Source organism: Primulina eburnea, chromosome 12, assembly GCF_022965805.1.
Source record: "Primulina eburnea isolate SZY01 chromosome 12, ASM2296580v1, whole genome shotgun sequence".
NCBI lineage: Eukaryota > Viridiplantae > Streptophyta > Magnoliopsida > Lamiales > Gesneriaceae > Primulina > Primulina eburnea.
Genome location: NC_133112.1, coordinates 32853516 through 32867993, shown reverse-complemented (window position 1 = coordinate 32867993; position 14478 = coordinate 32853516). Strand labels below are relative to the sequence as shown.

The 14478-nt window shown below is 34.3% G+C and overlaps 2 protein-coding genes across 2 annotated transcripts; both read left to right on the top strand.

Annotated features, from left to right (window-relative positions):
• The first annotated feature begins 3437 nt into the window (after positions 1–3437).
• LOC140806822 (uncharacterized) lies at positions 3438–4229 on the top strand. The gene has a single exon (XM_073163349.1). The coding sequence runs from the start codon at positions 3438–3440 to the stop codon at positions 4227–4229; it is 792 nt and encodes a 263-aa protein (XP_073019450.1).
• A 4861-nt stretch (positions 4230–9090) lies between these two features.
• LOC140806820 (uncharacterized) lies at positions 9091–11014 on the top strand. The gene is made up of 3 exons (XM_073163348.1): positions 9091–9438; positions 9511–9781; positions 9987–11014. Exons 1-3 carry the CDS (start codon positions 9091–9093, stop codon positions 11012–11014), a joined length of 1647 nt encoding a protein of 548 aa, XP_073019449.1.
• The last annotated feature ends 3464 nt before the right edge of the window (positions 11015–14478 follow it).

Sequence of the window (14478 nt, the reverse complement as noted above, 5' to 3'; positions counted from 1 at the left end):
ATGAACAGAACCTTGTTGGACAGAACAAGAGCTATGTCGAGGGCTGCGGGTCTAGACAAGTCATTTTGGGCAGAAGCAGTCAAAACCGCTTGTTATATTTTCAATCGTTTTCCTTCAGTGGCAATTGATCTGAAGACTCCGATGGAGATGTGGACCGGGAAGCCGAAAAATTATTCTCATTTGCATACATTTGGAAGTCCGGTGTACGTTTTGTACAATGAGCAAGAAAGATCAAAGTTGGATTTGAAATCCAGAAAATGTATCTTCTTGGGTTATGCTGATAGAGTAAAGGGGTTTCGCTTGTGGGATCCTACTGTTCACAAGCTTGTCATCAGCAAAGATGTTATTTTCGAGGAAGATAAAGTAAAGGGAGACAAAGGCACACCGAATTCAGAAACTACTATTTTCAGGTGGAAAATAAGACGGATGAAGGTCAAGTTTCTTGTGAAGCAGTACCAGAGCAAAAAGAACAAGAACATGTTGAGTCTGAAGTTTCCTATGTGAGGCAGTCAACTCGAGACAAAAGACCACCAGGTTGGCTTTCAGATTATGTCACTGAAAGCAATATTGCATATTGTTTATTATCAGAGGATGGTGAGCCATCGAGTTTTCACGAGGCTACTCAAAGCTCAGATGTATCCTTGTGGATGATAGCAATGCAAGAAGAGTTGGAGGTATTAGACATGAATAAAACTTGAGATCTTGTTACACTACCACAACCATTGGAAACAGATGAGTCTATAAGATCAAGCGTGATGGCAATAACCAAGTGGAGTGGTATCCTGCTAGATTGGTGGTAAAAGGATATGCTCAGAAAGAAGGCATTGACTTCAATGAGATATTTTCTCCTATGATTCGACTTACAACAGTCAGAGTGGTGCTAGCATTGTGTGCGGTGTTTGTCCTACATCTAGAACAGCTAGATGTGAAAGCGGCATTTCTTCATGGAGATCTTGAAGAAGAAGTCTATATGCTCTATCCAGAAGGTTTTGCGGAAAAAGACAAAGAGAACTTGGTTTGCATGTTGAACAAATCTCTGTACGGTCTCAAACAGGCGCCGAGGTGTTGGTACAAGAGATTTGATTCCTATATCATGAGCCTTGGATACAACAGATTGAGTGCAGACCCTAGTACGTATTTCAAGAGGTCTGGTGATGGTTATATCATTTTGATGTTGTATGTGGACGACATGTTGGTAGCAGGCCCCAACAAATATCAGGTCCAAGGATTGAAGTTACAGTTGGCTACGGAATTTGATATGAAGGATTTGGGACCAGTAAAAAAGATTCTAAGGATGCAAGTTCATAAAGACAGAAATAACAGAAAAATTATTTGAAGAAAGTCTTGCAACGTTTCAACATGCAAGATAGTAAGCCAATAGCGACCCCTCTTCCTGTTAACTTCAAGTTATCCTCCGAGAATGTCCTAGCAGTGAAGCAGAGAGGATGGAGATGTCTCGAGTACCATATGCATCAGCAGTGGGAAGTTTGATGTTCCCCATGATCTGTACAAGACCGAACATTGCTCAAGCAGTGTGATCAGTTAGTCGGTATATGGCGAATCCTGGACGAGAGCATTGGAGAATTGTTAAGAGGATCTTCGATACATCAAGGGTACCTCGAATGCTGCATTATGTTATGGAGGATCGGATTTTACACTCAGTGGCTATGTCGATTCAGATTATGCATGTGACTTGATAAGATGAAATCTATTACTGGTTATGTGTTTACACTTGCAGGGGAAGCTGTAAGCTGGGTTTCAAACTGCAGAGAGTTGTTGCGTTATCTACAACAGAGGCATATACATGGCAACTACTCAAGCTTGCAAGGAGGCAATATGGATGAAAAGGTTATTGGAGAAGATCGGACACAAACAAGAGAATGTTCCTTTGTTTTGTGACAGTCAGAGTGCCTTGCACATCTCAAGGAATCCAACCTTTCATTCCAAGACAAAACACATTGGAGTACAATTTCACTTTGTGCGGGAAGTAGTAGAAGAAGGAAGCATGGATATGCAGAAGATCCATACAAAAGGATAACATAGCTGATTTTCTGACCAAGCCAGTGAACACTGATAAGTTTGAGTTGTGCAGATTCTTAAGTGGCCTAGCAGAAACGTAAGCAGCGGGGAATGACAAGATTGAAAGGATGTGTGAAGATGTGCTTGATTCTCAATCAAATCTTCCTGTGATGATGAGGCTCGTTGAAATTTCGGATGATGCGTTCAGACGGAACGCATTTTATACGCTGTTTCACACTTAAAAATTCTACTATAAATAGGTGCCTCTTCATTTCAAATCATCCCTTCTTCGAGTTTTCTCTCATTCTATAACATTTGAGTGCTTAGTTCTATAATATTTGTGAGGTGTTTGTTCTCCTATATTAAAAGAGTGTGTGTTCTCTTTGGAAACACAATGAGTGAGTTGTACACAACAAAATATTATACTGGAAATTCTTTTAATCTTGCTCGTGATTTTTACTCTAATAATTTTTAGAAATTTTCCACGTAAATCTCGGTGTCCAATTTATTCTTTATTTTTGGATTTATTATCTCAAATTACCGTAAGTGGGACCAACACTATTCAATTCCTAGACTATACATGTTGTCGCAATTTTTCGATTTCAAATGATATAATTCCGTAATAAACCTCAGTTTGCTCGTGGAACTTGAGAATATTCTTTCTTCGTGGGCAGCAAACCTATCCTTACATCTCCAACTTGCAATAGTCAAGAGTCAAACTATGGTCAAAACTCAAAAACTTCCAAGAAACACGATACAACTTACTTCAATGTGAACAATCCTTTGGCTACAAATTTTAGAATATACTTTTTCTATTTTTGCAAATAATTTCTCTTTGGACATTCAATTTAGTTGCTCATCAACGACTGATTAATTCAACCAATGGAATCACTTGGTTGAATAATTAATTCAATCAAATTTTTTTGCACCAACTAATTTTAGTAAATCTTGATCATATTAGGAAGATACCGTGATCCGAATTTGTTATAATTAAGTTTCAAATCGAGAAAAAAAACTTAAAATAAGATGAGCTACATAACTCATCGACTACAAGTGTGCAAAAGATTTGTTCTTTTTTCACGCGTAATCGATTTTTCGTCGAGTTTCATGCTCTTTCATTTCCTTTGACATTCGCTTCTCGAATAAACTTGTCGTCCAAACAATTTCTTACATAATAATGCACAACAATTAATATAAGAAAAAGGGGACCGAGGTTTCTAACACCCGACCAACTACCCTTTACCCATGTATAAATTTATGATCTTGTACAGCTTCATTTAATCTTCTCAACGTACGCCTTTCCGGTTTCCCTGTCCTCAATTCTCTCCCAATCTCTCACCTATTTTCCTCCCAAAAAATCCACTTCAAGCCTGAAACTAGGGGAAGAAAAGCATCAAAAAAGGAAAAAGATTTCAGAAATGCAGGGGAGATTTGAAGAAAAGCTCAGCCCAGATCAAGATTCAGGTTCAGAAGCTAAAATGAGTCGAGATTTACAGGAACGTTTGAGATTAAGCAACGATTCAAAAGAAATAGGCAAAGAAGATAGGGAAGAAATTATTAAAGATCATGATAATGGTGAAGATGGGGATGGGGAGGAGGAGGAGGAAGAAGAGTTTTCCTTTATGTGTGGAGATGGAGATGCGTCGCCTATAGCGGCGGAGGATGCTTTCATCAACGGCAAGATCAGGCCGGTCTTCCCTTTATTCAACCGGGATTTGTTCTTCTCCGGCGGTGAACCGGATTCCTTCCAGCTCGAAAGCCCACCCTCGAAGCCCCTGGTGAAGAAGGTCTTCGTGGAAACTAAGGATAGCGGGGAGATGACGTCATCCTCAACGAGGAATGACGACATCCGCGGGCCCTACTGTGAGTGGTCGAGCAGAAATGCGGTGGAGGTTTCGCCGGAGACCTGCAAGAAGAGCAACTCAACCGGGTTTTCAAAGCTATGGCGATTCAAGGAATTAATGGGGAGGAGCAACAGCGATGGGAGGGACACGTTTGTTTTCTTAAACAACGGAAACGGCCCGCCTGCAGCGAAGGTGAAGAAGGGCGCCAAGAGCAAAACGGCGTCGTTGTCAGCTCATGAAGTGTATTTGAAGAGCAAAGCCAGAGAGGAGGAGAAGCGGCGGTCGTATTTACCGTACCGGCCGGAGTTAATGGGCTTTTTTACAAATGCTAATAGTGGGCTAAGTAAAAATGTACATCCCTTCTAAGCCCAAAAAAAACTACTTTTTTTCCCTTTAGATTTGTAAATTTTTTAGGAAAATTTATTTGTTTTTAAATTTCTTTGTTTGTATTTTCTCATCCTTGGGTGGAATTAGTTGAGAAATGTTCAATTGACTGAACATTGGTAATTTCTGGCCCAAAAAAATTTATATATATATTTATTTTGTTTTACAAATGTTTTAATTTGAAACTATTCGTTAAATAGGTTATTTTATGAATGACAAAAATTTGTGTGAGACGGTTTCACGGTCATATTTTGTGAGATATATCTATTCTTTGAGTCATCCATGAAAAAATATTACTTTTATGCTAAAAATATTACTTTTTATTGTGAATATCGACAGGTTGATCCGTCTCACAGTTAAAAATTATGAGATCATCTTACAAAAAGCCTATTTTTTATGGATATATCCTCTACAATATTACTTTACGTATCTAATTTTTTTTTTTTTACTAAATTTTGTAGAACTTGCTCTGCTCTTTTTCATGTCAAAAAATTTATGATTTTTGTGATCAAAATACAATTTATCAACTTAAATAAAATATACTCAATGGAATTTGTGTTTTTATGTTAACATTTAAGTAAACGAAACTATAATTAATGAAGCAACTTAATTTTTTTTGTTGAGGTTTATTGAGTGAGTCTCATGTGAAACCGTCTCACGGGTCATAATCTGTGAGACGGGTCAACCTTACCCATATTCACAATAAAAAATAATACTCTTAGCATAAAAAGTAATATTTTTTCATGAGTGATCTAAATAAGAGATCCGTCTCACAAATACGACCCGTGAGACCGTCTCACACAAGTTTTTGTCAGGTTTATTTTATCAATGTCAATTTATAAGAATTTGGTTCGAATCACTTGATTCTATTTACTTTGAGATTGTATTAAATAAAAAAAAATGGTATAATTATTAAAAAAAAATTGCAGGGTATTTTTGGAAGTTTAAAAATGAATTACTAATTTGTAAAAAGATAGGAAATCGCATAGCAAATATGTAAATGCAATTAATGTTTTAAAAATAAAATACATTCGACGAGTTAGAATGTTCGTGCCTATTTCCTTGCAATAATTAGTTTTAATACATAAAGTTTCAAATAATTTAATATATAGTAATTAATTATCATGTCATCGTAACATGAGACATATCTTTATTTTCTGGGCACGTACACCCTAAAACCACAGTATAAAGATTCCTTTTTTTCCGAAGTTTTTAACGTTATTATGTGTCATAAATCATTTGAGATAATAAATAAAAATATATATAGAGTGAACCAGAACATTTGTGACTTTAATTAATCAAATTATTTATTTATTTATTTGTATAATAGCCAAATATGTGATGAATAAAATTTTACGGTGCTAATATTTGAAATCGTCTTTTTAAATTGACTTTTTGGTTATCTAGTTTTAATTTATGAGTAGATCTCTGGTAATACAGTCTCACGAATCTTTATCTGTGAGACGAGTCAACCCTATCGATATTCATAATAAAAAATAATGCTCTTAGCATAAAAAGTAATACTTTTTTCATGGATTACCCAAATAAGAGATCTGTCTCACAAAATACGATCCGTGAGACCATCTCACACAAGTTTTTGCCTTAATTTATATTATGTTTTGATTTTCGGTCTTTTTTTATGTAGTGTTGATGTGGTACCAAATACGTCAATATTTTTCGGTGTCACATCAGCATTTCTCGACAATTTCGACGAAAATGAACCAAAAATCAAAATACAATAAATTATGATCAAAACTTAAATATAAATGTTTACATAATCAAAACACAAAATAGACATGCATAAAAAACGACCTAAGCTACTTTCTCTATTTTATACATAATTAATTTATGGATGCTTGTATATGTTGATTGTTGAGCAACAACTTTTAGTCTATACGGTGAGAGTTTTTTTTCTTCCTGAAGAATCTTTGATTTTATCAATGCATTAGTTGTTAGATAAATTCAAATAAAACATCTCTAATTTATAGAGTAAACATTTTCGAATGATATTGTTAAATATTATTAGCATTTAATTTTTTTTATGTCTACAAACGTTATAATATGTTATTTTTTATCCAATGATTTAGTTTTTTTTATTTATCTTTGCATTATGTAAATTAGTATTTGTTCTTTTTTATGCCTATCAACATTATAATATATTATTTTGAATCCAATTAGTTAAATTTTTTATTTATCTTTTCATTATGTAAATGAAATTAATATTTAAAGTTTAGAAATAGTTCATTGTTGAATTGCGAATTTTATTTGATGTCTTATTAATTTTCTTTGATGTCTTTTTTTTTTCTGTGACGTTGGTTATAACTTTCTAGCAAAGGTTTACATTAAAAAATTATTTTAATAAATTATAGTCAAAGATATATCTTTTTATAAAAAAATTTAAATTTTAAATCTATCTAATTATGACCTTTGGCTATAATTTGCGTGTTTAAATAAATAAAATTTGCAACCAACATTTTTTTACGGTTTATATTTATAAATTATTTAAATAAAACATGATAAAAAATAGTTGTGATTAGAGCCGTTCATATAGGTTGAGTCCGTCGACTTAGCCCGCACAGACAAACAATTTAAGTGAGTTGTGTTGAAATTTCGTCAACTCATTTAAAGGTAGGCCTAAATGAGCCCACACGAGTTTATATCAAATATCTATATATTTAATATTATCGATTTTCAATCATGAATTCCTTATGTAAATGGGAGAATATTGATAGGCGCGTAATAGTTAGTATTTTTATTTTCATATTTCCCATTATTCTAGTCTCCGATATGTTTAATTGATACATTTTTGTGTAATTTTATTGTAGGAGGAACTTTTATGGTCTTGGAGCAAATTTGAGCTAAAAGGTGATGTTTATCACATTTGAAGTTTCCAAGATAGATTTTGAAAGAGAATGGTCAAACCAGAAGAAGTCCTGGAACAAGGCGTGGCCCCTCCTTGTGATGATGTTTTAGCTGCCAAAAATTGCAAGAAGGAAAAATCTGATTTTGTGAAGATTATGCAAGATCTAAAAGAATTAAATATGGTATCTGGTTTAGGGGAAATTCTTGGAGGGAAGATAATATATACTATTTTATATTTTAAGAGTTAGAGTAATTAAGCTTGGAGGGAAGATAATATATACTATTTTATATTTTAAGAATTAGAGTAATTAAGAGATTAGTGTGCTTTTAGCTTAATAATTAATACCCAAAAGCATACCACTCAAAATAAGAAGACGGCCGCAACACAAGAATTCAATATAAAAAAATTGGAAGATTCTCTCACCGTTCCATCCTCAAGCAACGAAAAGAAGGCAGCAAGACTCCAATTTTTCCCAACAAAAATAGTTTGCAATTCTCTATGTTTCTTATTTATTTTTTTTATGGATATTGTAGATCAAATTATGCTCGGCCAATTTTCTTAGTCTGATTCAAGGGATAGTCTACTATTTTAATTTTATCACTGGGAGGTACTTTTGCACTTTTATTTATTATTCTTGTTTTCCCAAATATTCATTGATTCATGATTTAATTATATGAATGTTATACGTCAATTAATCTGAAAATTTAGTTTGATGTATGATTTTCTAATGCTAACCATGAATTCAGTGATCCGTAATTGTCATGAACGATTGGTACATGAGTAGCAATAGGTTAGATGTGTTGTGCTATCATAACATGTGTAATCTAAATAAATCGACGGAACTAGATCTTCCAATTGCAGCTATCTCGGTTGTTAGATTTTAGGATTAACTGTTTTCACGAAACTAAAATGCTATTTTTAATTAACATGGGACACTATCATGCCCATTTGATTATTGATAAGTTTTCACTGGATGCTGGGTTTGGTCAATAATTTAGAAAACACAAGAATTTTAGCGGCTATCCCTATTATTCTAAGGTTAATTGCTTGGAATAGCATGAATAAATGATTTGTTAGCCGATGAACAGTGATATAATTAATTAGTAGAACTCCCCTTGAATCAGTATTTTCTCGTAATAAATTCTTCACTTTATTCTCGTCGATTAATTTTCAATTCTAGATTCAGTATTTTTCTTGCTTGGTAATTTTAGTTTAGGTTATTTTATTTAGTAATTATCAAAATAAATCCCCCACCTTTTTATTTTTATTATCAAAAGAAATAAATCTACTGTTCGATGTGGATTCGACCCAACTCACCATTATACTCATTTTTATTTAAAAGAGTAGGAATTAATTTGGTGGTCAACGACATCACACCAAATTTTGGCGCCGTTGCCGGGGATCGGTGCAAGGATAATTTCTTTTGATTTTTTTATTTTTTATGCCTCGTTCTTCTCGTACAGGTGAACTCGAATACAATCCGAAAATCAAGAAGACAGCTAAGAGATTGAGAAAAGAAGCAAGATTAAGGCGCGAAAAGCAACCATCACCATCATCATCATCTCCTGATTTGAACGCATCATTGGACTCCAACGATACAGAAAGCGAATCGGACATTGATCTTGAGGTTGAAAGAAGTGAAAGTGACAAAGAAGAAATGGCAGGACAAGCTCAAAGAACACTTACAGAGTTAGCTAATCCTAATGTTATTCAACAACCATTATGCATTCAATTCCCTACTACTGATGCTACCTTTGAATTAAAATCTGGCTTGATTCATTTATTACCTACTTTTCGTGGTCTTTCAGGTGAAGATCCCATAAACATCTGAAAGAGTTTCATATTGTTTGCACAGCCATGAAACCGCAAGGGATCATAGAGGAACAAATTTCACTACGAGCTTTTCCATTCTCTTTAGCTGACAAGGCTAAGGATTGGTTCTAATATTTGCCTTCTGGATCCATAACAACTTGGGACAATATGAAACAACAATTTTTGGAGAAGTTCTTCCCAGCTTCACGAGCAGCAAATATTCAAAAAGACATTTGTGGGATCAGACAGCTGCACGAGGAAACTTTGTATGAGTATTGGGAGAGATTCAAGCAGTTGTGTGCCAGTTGTCCACAACACCAGATTCCAGAACAACTACTAGTTCAATATTTTTATGAGGCACTCTCGCTCTTTGATAGAAACATGATTGATGCTGCAAGTGGAGGTGCATTGGTGAACAAAACGCCTCAAGAGGCACGAGCTCTAATCTCCAACATGGCTGCCAATGCACAACAGTTTGGTACTAGGCAAGACAACCCTCCACGACAAGTCAATGAGGTAAGTGTTACTCATATTGATCAAAAGTTAGATTCTTTGACATCTCTTTTGGAAAAGTTGGTTGTATGACAGGTGCAACAGGTAAAAGCTTGTGGTGTATGGGCTATGGTGGGACATCCTACAGATATGTGTCCGTCACTACAAGAAGAAACCACGCAACAAGCCAATGCGATTGGTGGATTTCCTGGGCAGCCCCAGCGTCGATATGACCCATATTCTAATAGCTACAATCCAGGATGGAAGGATCAACCAAATTTCAGCTATAAGAATCAAGGAGGCCAACAAGAATATCCACAACAAAATGGGAACAAACAACACGCACCTACGCAAGCGCCTAACTCAGGTATGTCATTAGATGAAATTGTCCAATCCTTAGCTGAGAACACTCAAAAATTTCAACAAGAAACGAGGGCTAGCATTCAGAATTTGAGCACTCAAGTGGGATAGTTGGCGACTTCAATTCACAAATTGGAAGCAAAAAATTTAGGTAATCTATCTTCTCAGACAGTGGTGAATCCAAAAGAGAATGTGAGTGCAATTACTTTAAGAAATTGTAAAGAATTGGAAGTTCGAGAAATTGGGGGTACAAGAATCAGCCAAGCAAAAGGAAGAGAATGAGATAAAAGTTGAGGACAAAATAATCAATCAAGATAATGCTCTGAAAGGTAAGTTTTCTCCTCTATTTGAGTATAAACGCATCCCCCCATTCCCTCTTGCATTGAATAGAAAATGTGAAAGTATTAAGGAGTTGAATGACACTCTTTGTAGAGGTGAGGTAAATATTCCTTCATTAGATGCTATTAAACCAGTACATCGTTGTGCTAAAATTTTAAAAGAATTATGTACTTTTAAAAAGAGACATAAGTTGAAGGGGTGTAAAAGGGAAAAGGTAGGAGAACATGTTTCTGCTATCATTCAAAAAACTATTCCTATCAAATGCAGTGATCCAGGTATGTTTTCTATCCTTTGTACTATTGACGATACTAGACTTGAAAAGGCTATGTTGGATTTAGGTGCTTCTATCAATGTCATGCCTGATTCTATTTATAATTATTTGGAACTTGGACCTCTGACTGAAACCGACATTGTGATCCAATTGGCTGATAGGTCCACTGTTTATCCTAGAGGTGTAATTGAAGATGTTCTTGTGAAAGTTGAAAATTTGGTTTTTCCTGCTGACTTTTATGTGCTTGACATTGAAAATGATGATTCAAACAGTCAAATTTTGCTAGGAAGACCATTTTTGAAAACTTCAAAGTCTGTCATAGATGTTAATAGAGGTACCCATACTATGGAATTTGATGGTGAGATTGCTAAGTTTAATATTTATGATACCATGAAATATCTTGTTAGTGAAAGCACTATTAATGCTCTTGATATCGCTAATCATTTGTCACAAGAAAATTCAAAAATTGTTGGTAAGAATGATTTAGAGGAGATTATTGAAAGACCTGTTGAAAATTCTAATACTATATTTTCTCTCTCTGATTCGCAGATATTTAAAATTGCCCAAAAACTTCCTTCAGATCGACCCAAGCATGTACTCATAAAAAAGGAGGAAATATCCAAGGGATAGAGATTTCCAAGAAATTCAAACAAAATAAGCAATTGCTGAAATTTGCTATGAAAATATTCAAGCGGAATAAAGTGGACAAAGTGACCATATATGAACCACCATGAGCAACAAGAAAGAATGAAGTCGAGCCAACGACAATAAAAAGAGGCGTTGATTGGGAGGCAACCCGATTTTTATTTTTATTCTTGGTTTTATTATTTTGATTTTTTTCCTTTTCTTTTTTTTTTTTTAAAAAAATAGTACAATTTTTCTTACATTTCTGCAGAAGATGTCTTCTAACAAGGCGTGACCACGCCTTATAGAATACCACTTCTACGCAAAAAAAAAAATTCCATAAGAGGTTTTCGTACAAGGCGTGACCACGCCTTGTGGAAAAACCTCTACTGAATTTTTTTTTAAAAAAATCCGTTCCAGTAGAGGTTTTCGTACAAGGCGTGACCATGCCTTGTTGAAACACCTCTGCTGATTTGTTTTTTTTTTAAAAAAATTAACCTATTTTCTTTCTCTCTCACAGCAGCGTCCACCAGCTTCACTTCACCCACTTCGTCTGCACCTCCCCGCCGACGATTTGATGTGGAGCTTGATGAGATCTCTCAGCGTTTGCACCGTATGGAACAAAACCAGCTGGCATTTTACAAACACATGAGATTCGACCGACCATTCCCTCCACACAGCAATAGGACGCCTTACTCTATGATGCCCAACAATTTTCAGGAGAGTTCTCTAACTTCCCTCGCTTGCTTTTACTGTCAATGTTGTGCACCTAATTTTTGTGTCATTGAGGACATTGCCACATGTAGGTATGGGAGGGTATATTGCCTTATTTGTCGTTTTAATTTCCTTTTTTTTTTCTCATTTTGGAATAAAAAAACCAAAAAAAAAAATAAAACATAAAAAAAAATTAGGGACATTGTTAGTTCCAAGCACCTAGTTCATTTGTTATCTCTTTCTTCTGATCCTGATTGTCTCCGATGCGAAAAAAAATGATGTTTTCTTTGCGTGCAAATGTTTTTGCATTCTCACTTTTGCATTATGAATAAGTTGCTTTTGATGATAGTTAGAGAGGACAAGTGTGTGAGATTTAACACAATTGCTATATTTTTTTTTTCTCTTGGTGAGCTTTGAGCCTATGAGCAATCATGATATTATGCTCCATTTTCTTTGATTGTGTGTTGTCATTGCATTGTTAATTTTTCTAAAACTTGCATTGTTATACATGTCTCTATCAACACTTTGTGGTGGATGAGGTACACAGACAAAATGATAAGGGCATTAGGTTTAAACCATTTTCTTTTGCATCATCTGAGCCGTTCTTTGAGCCTCCCTGATTCATAGACCCCTAGTGAACTAAGTTTGAGACTCAGTCTTTTTCTTTGAATAAAAATAACCACATTACAAGCCATGATAAATGCTTTTTGTTGGTTATCCCCCTTTTTTTGAACCTTGAATTGGAGAATCACATAAAATTTTCACAAATAGCATCACTCAATCCAAAATAGTGTGAATTATTGGGATTTAATCAATCTCGAAACCTCATAGTCACCGTCTATAAAAAAAGAAAAGAAAGAGAAAGCAGAGAAGCAGACGAAGTGAGAAGAAAAAAAGAGCCGAAAAAAAACAAAAAAATGCTCTTGATTGTTATTATGAGATATAAGAGTTTTTTGGATACATTTTTATTTTTATTAGAAAAGTTTGATATGGTTTCTCTAATTCCATAGATCATTGTTTTTTTTATCCTACCTTAACCCTAGCCACATTACAGCCCATTTATAGCCCTTTTTGTTTGTGTATTTTAATTCATTCATTTAGTGGAAGGATGTGATATATTTGCAATCTTATGGTAAAAAATTTCAATGCATTTGACATGAGGGTTTGTTGACATATATCCTAGACACCAATGAGCGGAATGAGCGAATCTTGTGAGGAGTTGTTAAATCCCATGCATTTTAATTTCTACACATTCTGATTGCAGTGATTGTTCATGATATTATTTTGTGAGATGCTCTAAAATTAATATGTCTTCTTGCATGAAAAATGTTTTGAATAAGTAGAGGAAGCGGAAGGAGGACGAAAAATTGAGATAATTAGTTGATCTATTTTATGCTTGAGGACAAGTATCGTTTAGGTGTGGGAGATTTTGATAGGCGCGTAATAGTTAATATTTTTATTTTCATATTTCTCATTATTCCAGTCTCCTATATGTTTAATTGATACATTTTTGTGTAATTTTATTGTAGAAGTAACTTTTACGGTCTTGGAGCAAACTTGATCTAAAAAAGTGATGTTTATCACATTTGAAGTTTTCAAGATAGATTTTGAAAGAGAATGGCCAAACCAGAAGAGGTCCTGGAACAAGGCGTGGCAATGTCTTGTGATGATGTTTCAGCTGCCAAAAATTGCAAGAAGAAAAATCTGATTTTGTGAAGATTATGCAAGATTTGAAAGAATTAATTATGGTATCTGGTTTAGGGGAAATTCTTGGAGGGAAGATAATATCTACTATTTTATATTTTAAGAATTAGGGTAATTAAGAGATTAGTGGGCTTTTAGCTTAATAATAAGACCCAAAAGCATACCACTCAACAATAAGAAGACGGCCGCATCACAAGAATTCAATAGAAAAAAATTGGAAGAAATTATCTCACCGTTCCATCCTCAAGCAACGAAAAGAAGGCGCAAGACTCTAATTTTTCTCCCAACAAAAATAGTTTGCAATTCTCTATGTTTTCTTATTTATTTTTTATGGATATTGTAGATCAAATTATGCTCGGCTAATTTTCTTAGTCTGATTCAAGGGATAGTCTACTATTTTAATTTTATCACTGTGAGGTTCTTTTGCACTTTTATTTATTATTCTTGTTTTCCCAAGTATTCATTGATTCATGATTTAATTATATGAATATACGTCAATTAATCTGAAAATTTAATTTGATGTATGATTTTCTAATGCTAACCATGAATTCAGTGATCCGTAATTGTCATGAACGATTGGTACATGAGTAGCAATAGGTTAGATGTGTTGTGCTATCATAACATGTGTAATATAAATAAATCGACGGAACTAGATCTTCCAATTGCAGCTATCTCGGTTGTTAGATTTTAGGATTAACTGTTTTCACGAAACTAAAATGCTATTTTTAATTAATATGGGATGCTATCGTGCCCAGTTGATTAATGATATGTTTTGACTGGATGCTGGGTTTGGTCAATTAATTTAGAAAAACACAAGAATTTTAGCGGCTATCCCTATTATTCTAAGGTTAATTGCTTGGAATAACATGAATAAATGATTTGTTAGCCGATGAACAGTGATATAATTAATTAGTTGAACTCTCCTTGAATCCGTATTTTCTCGTAATAAATTCTTCACTTTATTCTCGTCGATTAATTTTCAATTCTAGATTCAGTATTTTTCTTGCTCGGTAATTTTAGTTTAGGTTATTTTATTTAGTAATTATCAAAAC

What these genes read in the sequence shown, in the direction of transcription:
- LOC140806820 (XM_073163348.1), top strand. Translation starts at nt 9,091, where the DNA reads ATGAAACAACAATTTTTGGAGAAGTTCTTCCCAGCTTCACGAGCAGCA. An exon ending in CTCCACGACAAGTCAATGAG is followed by an intron (nt 9,439 to 9,510) that starts GTAAGTGTTACT and finishes GTTGTATGACAG; the next exon opens with GTGCAACAGGTAAAAGCTTG. An exon ending in TACGCAAGCGCCTAACTCAG is followed by an intron (nt 9,782 to 9,986) that starts GTATGTCATTAG and finishes AATTACTTTAAG; the next exon opens with AAATTGTAAAGAATTGGAAG.
- LOC140806822 (XM_073163349.1), top strand. Translation starts at nt 3,438, where the DNA reads ATGCAGGGGAGATTTGAAGAAAAGCTCAGCCCAGATCAAGATTCAGGT.